Source organism: Sinocyclocheilus rhinocerous, unplaced genomic scaffold, assembly GCF_001515625.1.
Source record: "Sinocyclocheilus rhinocerous isolate Xijiao unplaced genomic scaffold, SAMN03320098_v1.1 scaffold820, whole genome shotgun sequence".
NCBI lineage: Eukaryota > Metazoa > Chordata > Actinopteri > Cypriniformes > Cyprinidae > Sinocyclocheilus > Sinocyclocheilus rhinocerous.
Window position 1 is genome coordinate 1289499 of NW_015670386.1, and position 13044 is coordinate 1302542.

General features: G+C 34.2%; 1 protein-coding gene across 1 annotated transcript; it reads left to right on the forward strand.

Moving 5' to 3' along the window:
• The first annotated feature begins 501 nt into the window (after window positions 1-501).
• On the forward strand, window positions 502-3414 carry LOC107734250 (desumoylating isopeptidase 1-like). The gene is made up of 6 exons (XM_016546166.1): window positions 502-850; window positions 1053-1074; window positions 1260-1329; window positions 1422-1531; window positions 1700-1822; window positions 1932-3414. The coding sequence occupies exons 1-6, from the start codon at window positions 763-765 to the stop codon at window positions 2020-2022; spliced, it is 504 nt and encodes a 167-aa protein (XP_016401652.1). The 5' UTR covers window positions 502-762; the 3' UTR covers window positions 2023-3414.
• The last annotated feature ends 9630 nt before the right edge of the window (window positions 3415-13044 follow it).

A 13044-nucleotide genomic window follows, 5' to 3' on the forward strand; every position in this document is an offset into this window, starting at 1 on the left:
GCTACTAGATTAATCATTAAAATCACTAACGATATGTACCAGTTCATTCAACTCGTTCACGAACGAGATGTATCCGTTCGGTCATTTCGTTCACGAACGAGAAGATCTCTCTCGTTCAGACTCAAAAGAAACTCGTTCAGTGAAGGGCGTATTCGTTCACTACATTCAACAAATCACATGCTCCGTCACATCTCATACTCGAAGGATATTGGCTCGAGGTTTAGTCATTCTTTGACAGGATGAAACATTTCACAGAGCTACCCGGTTCACTGATCTGCGCATGCGCTGCCAATAGCGCCGCGCTGCTGTGGAGGGAGGAATTTCAGTAAACGAGAAATATGAGTCAATGGATTACGTGAACGAGAACGATTCGTTCACCAAAAAGATTCGTTCAAAAAGAACGATTCGTTCACGAACGTAACAACACTAACAGCTGTATCTGTGCTGCCATTGGTCGGGTCCCCAATGAATAAGCACATTTGTCATAACCGGTATCAAAATATCACTGTGACAAAGCGGACATGAATGCTGCGTCGGATTTGTCAACAACCTGTGGTTTATTATTTTCCTAAAATAATTTAAAACGACAACGAATGCGTTCCTTGTCAATGTTTAATGCGATGATGGAAATGTGAGCAAGTAAAACACTGAAGTCTGGTTTTTCGAGTTCAATCAGAGCGAGAAACTCAAGCTAAGTTTCAGTTTGCTAGCTGTAGAGTTGCGTTTTTGTTTGTAAACACACGTTTGTCTAAAGCCGTAGCGATGGCTGATGGAAGGTCTTTCAACGTAAAGTTGTTCATTTATGACCTGTCAAAAGGACTGGCCCGTCAGCTGAGTCCCATGATGTTAGGTGAGTTCTGCAGTCGGCTAAAGTTGTCCGGGGGAGGTGGTGATGCCTCTAGAATAGAAATATATGTTTTAGTGTTGTTTGAGATGGTTTTTGTTTATTCAAGTCAAAGTGAAATAAGATATTTTATACATTCTGGAGAAAAATTCACCGTTGGAAGTATGTGAAGAAATGACTGATTGCAATTCTATATCTAAATTGACAGGAAAGCAAGTCGAGGGAATATGGTGAGTATGTTTTTTTGTTTACTTTTTTTGAAACTCTCAGGCAGTAGAATTTAATATGCAGAGGAGTCCAAAGGTTTGAGACCACTAGTGAAAATGCTTATATTTTGTATTTGTTTAAACTTAATAAACAGTTGAATTGAACAAGTCTTTATTTTAATGTATTAATCTTGGATTACTTAATGAAGGCACACATCTATAGTGGTTTATGGGGAAGAGTTTTTCTTTGGAGGAGGGGGCATTTTAAGCTGCTTTCCGGTAAGAGACATTTGTTTCTCAAGATATCTGAAAAGTAAAAGGCTATGTTAGTCTGTAACCCATCATAATCATGAAATGTTATCATGTTTCAGGGTGGTACTATTCTAGGTATGTCTGATTCCACAGTGGACCTTGGAAACACAGAAGTTCCCCGGGACCTTTTTCAGGAATATTTGTCTTCGCTCAGGGAGTCTACTTACAGGTCAGTATATCTTTCTTTTTTGCATTTAACAGGAAACTGCATATTTTCCTAGTTTAGTATGCAAAGACAAAGTATGGCATTGGTCTTTTGAGAAATCTCTCATCATTTTTAACTACAGAAATGACCATTTACATGTGCAAACCTGTACTTCCTCCTTTTTTTCCACAGACCTGAAAAATACCACCTCTTTGAACACAACTGTAACACCTTTAGCTCTGAGGTTGCACAGTTTCTAACAGGAACTAAGATTCCCTCATACATCACTGACTTCCCATCTGAGGTGCTCGCTACGTAAGTTTGCCCTTACAGCTTTACAATCAAATTTGTTGTTGTTGTTGTTGTTGACACTAGTGGTAGTATTAGTAATAACTGGATTGAATTACACTTTCCTTCTCCATAGACCTTTTGGACAAGCACTCCGTCCTTTTCTCGATTCAGTCACCATCACTCCATCGGGGGATAATGGCATGAATGGATATGGCCAGTGGTAGATCTGGCTGCATCTAAAAATGTATTATTGCAGCAGTCATGAAGCTTGTGTATCAGACTTATAATAATAATAATAATAATAATAGTTTACTTATGTTTCACCCATTGTGCCTATATAAATAGCATTTATATAAAAGCAGGTCTTCCAGATTTTCTGCTCAGTGCCTTTTCAAACTCAAGTGATGAGTTTTTCAGTCTCTTGAACTTTCCTTCAGTGGTCTGCGGTGTAAACAAATAGTCCGGTTTGTCTGTATAGTTGACTTTTCAGTACAGGATTTACAGTTCCACTGGTACAAACTACCAGTGGCAACAAAATGTTAGCTATAATAACCCCTGTGGATGTTTGAAATGTAAAATGTATTTTATAAAACTACAAAGTAGCATTATAATTACTAGGCAATTGTTTGCACTAATCTTTAACAAAACAGCCAACTTTTTAAAAAATAATTTAAATGTACCAAAGCAAATTGTATCAGGATTCCCCTCAACAGTCTGTAGGTGTCTCTGTTCTACCTCAACATGATCTGTTGCGTTAAGTCAGATGCTTTAAGAGGAATAGAGGATGAGAATTAGGTTGCTAATTATTAAAAATATGCTATGGTGATTAATACTGATTTGAGGAGTGACATTTAGAGTCCCTTATTTATGTGTAAATTAATTAGACAATTCATGCACCTTTACTGTTTACTGTGCTTTCAGATGCCTAACTCAGTCACTCTTTCCTTAATCATTCACTTCCTTTGTACTGATTGTTGACTCTTTCTGTGTTGTAAGTTGTTATCTAAACCTTACCTTTACTCAGAACAACATTTATATCAATCCTAGAGTGCCATGAATATATACTGAAGAGGGTTTAAGGGATCAGTGACGTCGCAAGAAGCACAGTGTCCCACAGATGAAGCTAATGAATGTTTTATAAATGTGCATTTTTTGCAAATTTGTTTATGTGCAGGTGTCACCAGCAATGGACCCAATAGGAAAGTTGTTGTATTTTAAGTCTTTTGACTCTTGTCCAATTGCTTCCAATATAGTAGGAATGTGGCTTTGGTGACCATTAATAGTAATTATTCGACTAGCAGTATGTAATTCATAACTAAGTGGTTTGATGGTAAATGGTCTGAACTCTCTAAAGTCCATATAGGACCAATGTAATCATAACAAACACATTAGCAATGAGACATATGTATGATTTTTAACCGGTTTATAAAAATGTGAACGATTTGTAACTTGAGATTTTATAAATGAAAAACATTCCTAGTAGTAATATCACAGTAAGGTTTATTTTAGTAGGTTCAGGTTATGCTGCCTGATTGATCTGTGTTACTGTTGTTCTAAAAAAAAAAAAACTATTTACAGCTTTCCTGCCTCAAATAAACCTCATTCATGTGTTTAAATGTGTTGTTAAACATCATTGTATCTCAGCTCTAAACAAATAAAGACATTCTGAAAGTATAAAGATGGGGTGGCTTTGTTCTTGATTGTCAGGTTGCATGGTTTTACAGTTTACAATCATTTTTGTACTAATAACAGAACCTTGTGTCATTTTTTGAAACAACGGATGACCTAAATGCACATTTTTCAAAACGCAACACTTTTTTCCAAATGCTTGGATACAATACACAAACCAAAAATTCTACATCATTGTTATCAGTATTTGTTTTTCCTATAATAAATGTCTTTTTAGAGGGTGATAGAGCTGGAAGCTGATAAAAACCATAATTTTTTGGATGAGGCAGGGTTTTAACCTGGCCATGACAGTGAGGAGAGGTTGAGAGCCCAGCTGTTGAGAGCAGCCCAGAATGTTTGTAATTTTGAAGGGGCCCCATAGCAAAATCAGTGCAATGGGCCCAGAATTCCTAGCAACGACACTGAGTGCAATCATGGTTTCAGGCCCATCCACAGTTTATCACCTTGTATTTACCCCCATACTCCCCTTTTCTTACTGTAAACCTACTGAAGAATTTTTCTCACATGGAGGTGGAAGGTTCACAAAAGACACCCTCACAAACAAGTCGCTCTTCTACAGGCCATAGATGATGCGTGCAATGACATCACAGCAGGAGACCAATGTCAGACCTGGATTTGCCATGCCAGATTTTTTACAAGATGTGTAGCTAATAAAAACATCCATCATGATGGGGATGAGAACCTGTGGCTAAATCCACAAGACAGGGTTGATAAAAACATAGAAGTGCAGTGAGGAACACTCCAGTTGACATTTTACTGTAGGCCTACTGTAGTTTTTTCTTATCTAATTTTTTCTTATCTGAAGTTTTTGAAAAACCTGTTGTGAGTTGATTATTTCTTCAATAATTTTCTAATTTTGTTTGAATGATTCCAGTGTCTGTACTTTTCTCTCTAGTCTATTACAATGAGGTATGAATGTGTAGAACCATAATGAAAGCTGCACCATGTGTTTTGAGCAACTATATTTAATGATTGTACTAACAACTACACAGTGAAACTATGGGTATCTTGTGTGTGGGTGATCTAAAGTAATGTTCATATGATATTTCATAATAAATGAGTTATTTGAACCAATGCTTCTGCAAATACAAGGCTTCTTTAAATATATGAACGCAACATGCAAAGTTTTGAACACTGGACAGCCTGTGTTACAAATAATGACTGTTTGGAGTTTGTCATCAAGGTTCTGGAATTGGTGACAAAATGATTGTAAAAAAACTGCAGTCGTGTTATTTTAGTATTTTTGAGATACTATTTTAATTTTTAATTATATTTTTTGTTACTTTTTTTTAGATTTTTTAGTAGTAGTAATGAGAAATGTTGCTTTGGCAAACTGAAATTATTTTTTATCATTTATTATATTTCAGCTAATATTGATTTTTATTTAAATTAAAGATGTTTCTCAATGGTTTATTTTTACTTTTTGTTTTAGCAAACTATAATAACCCTGTTTAATAGTATATAATGCTTTTAAATGTAATAAATGACCTCCAATATATGCATATTTTATGCTTTACATCTAAATGAAGGCTGTATGATTGAATTATAAATCCATTTATCTACCATAAGATTTGTTTCCGTAATGTTTTCAATCATTCTACAATACTGTCACCCATAGAAAATGTTTTTCATAGTTACAATTCACTTTAAAAAGTTTACACGTACAACTGCAACAGTCTGTACTTTTAAAGTTGTGTTTGAATTGCATCATTGTGCTCACATCTTCTTAGCAGTTCTTATGAAAATATGCTGACAGGTTAACTAAGGCAGTCTTTAAAAAAGACAAAAAGAGAGCTTTCTTTTTATTTGTACACTTTATCCCCTTATAATCCACAAAATTATTTGCTTAAAATTTTCCAGCTATTTCATTTTGAATTTAAGGCTTGTAAATCCACCAAATCATATACAGACTCTCATTTCTATGTTAATTAATCATAGTAATCTAATCTAATTTATGGTTGGCATTCACATGGAAGTTTCCTTTTTGTAGCTGTCCACTCACACAATCTCTGACATTTATATGATTTCATGGGCCATGCCACTAATTAACCACTACGGCTTTTCAGGGTGTGATCCTCTCATCCAATATTACTGTCACGAGCAGATAAAAAGATTTTACATCTAATCATGTGCATAATGTACTTCCAGTACCATTAAAATTAGAGGGCAAAGGAGAGCAAGAGAGTGACACCATGCTCATGAGATGAGCAGAGACATTTCAGAACATGCATGTTTTGAATAGTATACAAAAAGACATATATAAAACATAAAATGAAGCTGCATAAAACATAATTCTTAAAAATGAAACATTAAATGAAACATTATCTGACTGTTCATGTCCTCGTTTGCAGCTCAGGCTGTGGTTTACATTGAAGAAGTAATCCGCTGCGAAAGAAAGTGTTTTTTAATAATTGCATGTAGGATATGTATGATGAGGCTGGAATTGTTTTTAGTGCATTATATAGACATGGTGTTAAATGTTTTGTATACCTTGTGTTTTGTTTATTTGGATGTTTAGGCTGTGTTCTGTTCATGTTTCCTGTTTTTTTTATTTATTAGTTCCCTGATTGTGTCCTGGTGTATTATTAGTCTACCAGCCTATGTGTATGTAAACTCCAGTGTTTCCTAGTTCTTTGTAAGGTCTTGTCAGTGTATGGCTAGTGTTGGTATGCTCAGTTTTGTTTCTTGTATTCCTTGTTTTTCTGGTATAGTTGAGTTTATTTTGTACTTTTATCTTTCTTTAATAAACCTTCTGCATTTACACATGGGTGCATACTTAACACAGGGGTGCACAATCACCCACCAAAATGAAAAAAGCTTATTTTTTAAAAATATCTTCTAATATGCTGAAATACTGTCCATTTAATGAAAAGTAAAACAAAGGGATTCACAATTAATCTGGTAGCTTCACAGTCACATTGTCTTTAATGAGAAGGTTTTCAGAGATTTAGGGATGTTTTACTGGTGTGCAAAAATAAAAGTCTTTAGGATTTAAATTAATGATGGCACAAAACACTATAAACCATTGCTTTTTCAGGCACTGGTCAGTTTTGAGATTTTAGGCTATTCATATGCTTCCATAACTTGTCTTTTTTCAAGTTTTGTGTTTTGTTAATGTATACCCTTACCAAAAAGTAGTATACTTCAAGTTTATTTTAGTAAGTATACTTAAGTAAAGTTCAAGTATATTTTAAGTGTATACTAATAGCACACTTGAATAAACTTCTTTTTCGTAAGGGTACTATGCCTGCTTTATATAACTTTATTCCTAAAAATGTGGTGAAAATTATTTTCTGTTGACAGTATTTTCTGATTTATGGAGTGATTAAAAAGATATCCAAAACCCCCTCTGTTTTTTTGTTTTGTTTGTTTTTTCATTTTGAACCTAATTTTATCCAATGTTTGAATTGTCTGAATGTTCTGTCATTAATAAACTTGGAAAGTATGGTGATATCTATTAGTTACAATTTTGACCCTATACTATAAGGCCTATGGGTCTCATTTAGTTATGTAGAATAGCTGTAGGTTTTCCAAATTATTTCATAGCTCATTAGCTGTTTTACCATTTCATGCACTGTATGTGTAAGACTGTTAATTGCATGTTATCATTTCAATCAAAGACATAAAAAAAGACAATAATTTTATTTATTTCACCCCTTTTATGGGATAATAAGATTCTCCAAATCTGCAAATACAGATTAAATGTGGTAACAGTAGGAAAATATTTGACCAAGTTGCATTTTGAGCCAGTTAAAAGTCAGGTGGAAACACCAGCTTCCCTTGCTAAAACACCAGAACTTCAAATGGAAAGAGCTTCTGTACAGATACAAGGGTCTGAATTTTCTAAAGAATGAGTTAATCAAGAGCTTTCTACCATTTTCATAATTCATAGCATGTTTTCTCTGAACGAGACTGAGGGGGGAACAGAGCTATGCTAGGGGGATTGCTCTCGGCTCTCCCTTTCTCTATCAGAATTGTATTTTCCTCTTCATGGTCTCCAACAGCATGACTGGGAATACCACATTGTACTCTATGCATATGAGGTATATCAATCTTAAAGGAATAGTTCACCCCAAAATGAAAATTTGCTGAAAATTGACATACCCTCAGGCCATCCAAGATGTAGAAAAGCTTGAAATAAATTTAGAGAAATGTATCATTACATCACTTGCTCATCAGTGGATCCTCTGCAGTGAATGGGTGCCATCAGAGTGAGAGTTCAAACAGCTAATAAAAACATCACAATCAGATGATTAATTAACAATAAGATGTTAATGGATGGACTGGAGTCGTGTGGATTACTTGTAGATTATGATGTATTTATCAGGTGTTTGGACTCTCATTCTGACGGCACCCATTCACTGCAGAGGATTCATTGGTGAAGAAGTGTTGCAATGCCAAATCTGTTCCAATAAACAAACAAATCTCATCTACATTTTGGATGACCTGAGGTTGAGTACATTTTCAGCAAATTTTCATTTTTGGGTAAACTATTCCTTTTATTGTGTCTAACTCAGGCTTAAGTGAAGCTGAGATAAACTAAGTTCTGGGATATTTTTAAGGAGTCATTGTCACTTTTGTACTCCTGAGTGAGTTCATGTCTCAGTTTTTTCCCCAAAGACCACTGCAACAAACCTCTAGGTGATGAATCAGGAAGAGAAACTTTTTCACAGGTTCAGAAGAGACAATAGGGATAGACAAGAATATTAAGAAACTAACAGTTTATGCACATTATTATTCTATTTTTGCTCCACAATCAAAAATAGTTCCAAACAAATCCAAAATCATATGTTGCATGTCAACACACGGTGGTGTGTTTAGTTTCTGAATCAGTGTTTTTGAACAAAATGATTCAATTAATGATTCAGACGCTCGCTCATAATAACACTTGTCGTCAGCTTCTAGTGCAACGATATAACCAGCAAAAAGAGTCACTGAAATAAACCCACAACTACTTTGCAGAGCGACAGCCTGTCTGAAACGCAGAAACACAGACGATATCACAAAAATAGCCTTTCCTAATTTAAATGACCTAATGCATCTGTCAGTTACAAATGTCCTTATTATCATGTGATGCCAGATGATGTTCAATATACTGTATGCTGTGCAAAGAAGGCATAGCTGCATTTTTTTTATCTGAAGTGACTGCATGTATATAATTAGAGTAATTATTTTGGATCAAGATGATGAAAAGTGAGCAGTTTATGCCTCAGACGTCACAAATCCAAAAATGTACTTAATCCTTCTAATACCCAAGATGTATGTCCTTCAGATATAATATGTGTGTCATAAAGAGACATCGGACATCCACTCTAAAAATGCTAAACATTCAGAGCTAAAGCACTTGTCAGAATTATAAATAAACTGATCTGTTGAAAAAGACCTTTTAAGGCTCTCAAACTTGCCTCAGTCTTCCTTATGTACAGTTTAAGTATAACTGCTTTCAATTCTTTTGTAAGTGTGGCTTCAATGACTATCAGCATAGGATCGATGTATATTTTCAAAGATTTAAAATTAATCAAGAGATCTGACCTTACATTTTCATAAATATTTACTTATTTTGTATTTATTAAATATGTAGTAAGCATTAACAATAATAACATTAACAACAACGTATTAATAATAGTTCCAAAGCAATATTTTCAAATTTATATTTGACTATTTATGAGTCATTTTGTAGTATCCTTTTTCATATGCTCGCACAATGAAAAATTATATGTGGAGTGATATTAGCTGATCACTACCATACCTTCATTCAGATTTCAACTCAAATTTAGCATTTTTATTTATCTTTTTATTAGTGCTGTCAAATAATTAATAGCGATTAATCGCATCCAAAATAAAAGTTCCCTTTCATGGGAACTTCGAACTGCGTCCTCTAGGGGTCGCTATGGGGAACGCCTCGTCGTGACCCGTGTCTACAGACACACATATTATGTAAACAAAAACATATATATTATGTAAACAAATCATTTGACAGCACTACTTATTATTATTATTTTTATTTTATTTATTTATTTATTTATTTTTTTGACAAATAAAATGACCTATTTGTACTGGTTGAGGAAGTAAAAGCCCGTTTGGGGAATTAGAGAGGATAAAAAAAATGTTGAAAAAAAAGAGAGAGAAAAAAGTTCTAGATCTCACGTCACTGAAATGATGAGCTGAAAAATCGTAAAGCTGAATTTAGAGAGATGATGAAATAGACAATTCAATCAAATTCCCTACCACCCCCTGTCTAATGCGCTTAAGATGTACATATTCCAGACTGGGAGATAAAAATGACTCAATATTTTCCTTCAAAAGTTTGAAAACCTTTAAACCTTAAAACCTTTGTGCTGCTTTAATCTAGTTCTTAAACCGCAGGGAAAAAAGAAGAGTCCCCTAGCATAAAAATCCCAAGTGTCTTTAATTTATTCATTCCACGGGATATTTTAAACATTATCTGCTTTCAGACCAAGGCTAAAATAATCTTGCTGATGCAAGTGCATCAATTGCGAAACTAATCCCGTAGTTTATTATAATCATCCTGCTTGTGAACCGATACTAAGATTTTAGACCCATCGTAACCTAGGAAAGGTGAGAGGAGCGAGTAAAAAGAGCGAGTAAATCGTATTATTGAAATTCTGAGATGAGTGGCAGGTTTTCTCAATGGATCCAGGTGCTTCTAAACCAATTTACAATAATAAAGAACTCAGCACAGTGGAGTGACTGGCTATTTGCATCTCTTTTCACTTGGTAAAGGTCAAGTTTGACAGAGAGTCTACAGAGACCTCAAACAGACCTGACTGTTTATGAGACATTAAAATACACACAATTCACCAGAGGTTTACAGTCATGAAAGGGCATATGGCTGGTTTAATCACCCAAAAATTTTTGCACAAAAAAAATTTCTTTCTTTCTTTCTTTCTTTCTCTCTTTCTTTCTCTCTCTCTCTCTCTCTCTCCCTGGAACAAAGGCACACTACAAAACATCCATCTTACTCAACTGTGTTACTCTATATTCCAACATTTTCATGTTCTCATACTAAACAAAAAAATACTTTTAGGCATTGCAGTACCACTTTATTTTTAATTAGCTAGAACTTATCACCGGAAGATCGCCAGTTTTGCTGCAAGGCCTGGCAGTCTCATGACCACCTATAGCTACTCTGTGTAGGGTAATCTTTTACTTAGTTATGTTTCTGTTCTCTCTGTTTCTAACTTTCTCTCTTCGTCTCTATTTTCCCTCTTTTCTTTTGCCTTTGTAGCATCAGTGCATGCGTATTGAATGGAAGACTAGCAATGGCCCTACTGCTTCACATGCAGCATGTGCAATTGGATATAGAGCATTCAGCAGTGGCAGCACTGATTGATAGTCAATACTACTGTACATTAGCAGTTAGCCCAAGAGCAAGGGGTGTTGTGCTAATTTGGGACTATAGGGAAAAAAGGGAAAATCTCTTTGTCTAATCTATATGACATTGCATAGTCCTGTATTTTGCTCTTGATTTTGACAGGGCTGCCACTACTTGACTTGTCATTGAGACAGCATTCTTGAGAGAGCTCAGCACATTTTGTACTTATGGTACACTCTCAGAAAAAAAAAATGCACAAATTTTACCTTTAGGGGTACAACAGCTTTTAACTGGGGCAGTACCCTCACAGAGACACGTTTGTACTCTTGTTCCTTCATATCCCCTTAATGGGTTCATAGTAATACCAAAAGAGTACATTACTACCTTAAGGGTGCGTTTTACCTCCTCAAGATTTATGCAGTCTTTAGGGGTAAAGAAGGTACAAAGGTGTCCATTTTGGTAATGCCCCAGTGTTTTGATTAATGCCAATATCAATACCAGTTCGATACAGGGTATAGGAATACCAACAAAAAATAATAATTGTATAATTTGCTTGGCACTCAGAATAATACAGTTATATTTTCATTTCATTATTAAAAAAAAACAATAACAATATGATGATTATTATTTTTATAATTATAATGATAATGACAATTATTATAATTTAAACATTTGTAAAAACAATTATTGTTGTTGTTGTTATGATTATTATAAATAACAATAAGTTAAAACTATTATTTTACCCTTCATAAGTTACATTGAAGTGTCATTTTCAGATCAATATAGAATGATTGGTATTCATTCAAATTTTTATATAAAAGTTATATAGTTTTGGTTACACTTTTTTAAAGGTGTCCTTATATTAAAGGTGAGTAATATTACTTAACAAAAAGTACTTATAGGATTAGGGTTAGAATTAGGGTTTGGTTAGTTTAATGTAATTATGCATAAGTTATTCATATTACTACAGTAAGTACATGTAAAGTAACAAGGACACTTATTTAAAAGAATTATTTAAAAAAAAATTTTTTTATTATTAATAAATATAAATAAAACATTCATTAATTTACTGTCAAAATTCATTGATCTTTTTTAACTTTATTTATGAGTTTTAGGACAAAGCTCTTTTATCTTAAGCAGAAAATAATACAGGAATGTAGGGTTGTAATTGCTTTATTATGCAAAGGGATTTAGAAAAACCTTTCCTTCTGAAATGTCATAATGTCCTTTGGGACTCGTAAGTACAGACAAAAATAAATAAACACCTGAATATAATTACATTGCTAAATTTATAGCAATGTATGTTAAATGTACTATCTATAATAATAACAGTGAATTATGCATAATTACAAGCAACTAACATATGTGCATGAGAAGATGTAGTTAATTAATATGACTCAGCGCTTATTTATGTAATTACATTGTAATAACGGCACCTTAAAATTCAATGTTTCCTTACATTTTCATTTTACAACAAACGTAACAACAAAACCTTCAAAATTAAATGCTGTCTTGGTTACAAATCACAACACTACACAGTTGTTGCCCTTTCCATCAATACCAGTACATCCACTACTGCACTGCTTCAATTCCTCATCTATTCTTTTCCTCTGTTAAATAGCCTGATCTCATATTCCTTTCATTTTATGCAGTAGAGAGACTGAATAATATATTTTCCATATAACAAAATATATAGAGAGGAGAGTGCTGTATATCTGTTAATACCTCTCCATATCAGGACTGTCAAGGTTATATTCCACGCTTCAGCAAATCCATCCAAGACCTTGCATCTGACAGCATTCATTTCAAGCACAGAAAAACTGCACTGCAGTCTTTCATACTTTCACAAAAAAGGGGAGAGAATAACACGTTGCCAATGACAAAGGAATAAACAACTAAAAATACTGGGAAAGTTTAGAAATAAAAAAGGAGACCCTGATGCAAGTTGATCAGAACATTAATCACAGGCTTTATTTGTTGACAAAGAATAATTCATCTCTGATGAAGAGCAATGTAACATGTGACCACAAAACAAGAGCAACTATGAACAATTTACAAGTAAAATGCCGACCTTCTTACAGAGAAAAATGAGATTCAAAGAAAACCTAAAGTGGATGAATAAGACCATGTTAAATTATGCACACACACACACACACAAACACACACACACACACACACACGTCTGGTCAGCTACACACACACACACACACACACACACACA

Excerpts from the sequence above, each read along its gene's own strand:
- LOC107734250 (XM_016546166.1), top strand. The coding sequence starts at position 763 with ATGGCTGATGGAAGGTCTTTCAACGTAAAGTTGTTCATTTATGACCTG. Across the intron at positions 1,330-1,421 it reads GCATTTTAAGCTGCTTTCCG|GGTGGTACTATTCTAGGTAT; the intron begins GTAAGAGACATT and ends ATCATGTTTCAG. Across the intron at positions 1,532-1,699 it reads CTCAGGGAGTCTACTTACAG|ACCTGAAAAATACCACCTCT; the intron begins GTCAGTATATCT and ends TTTTTTCCACAG.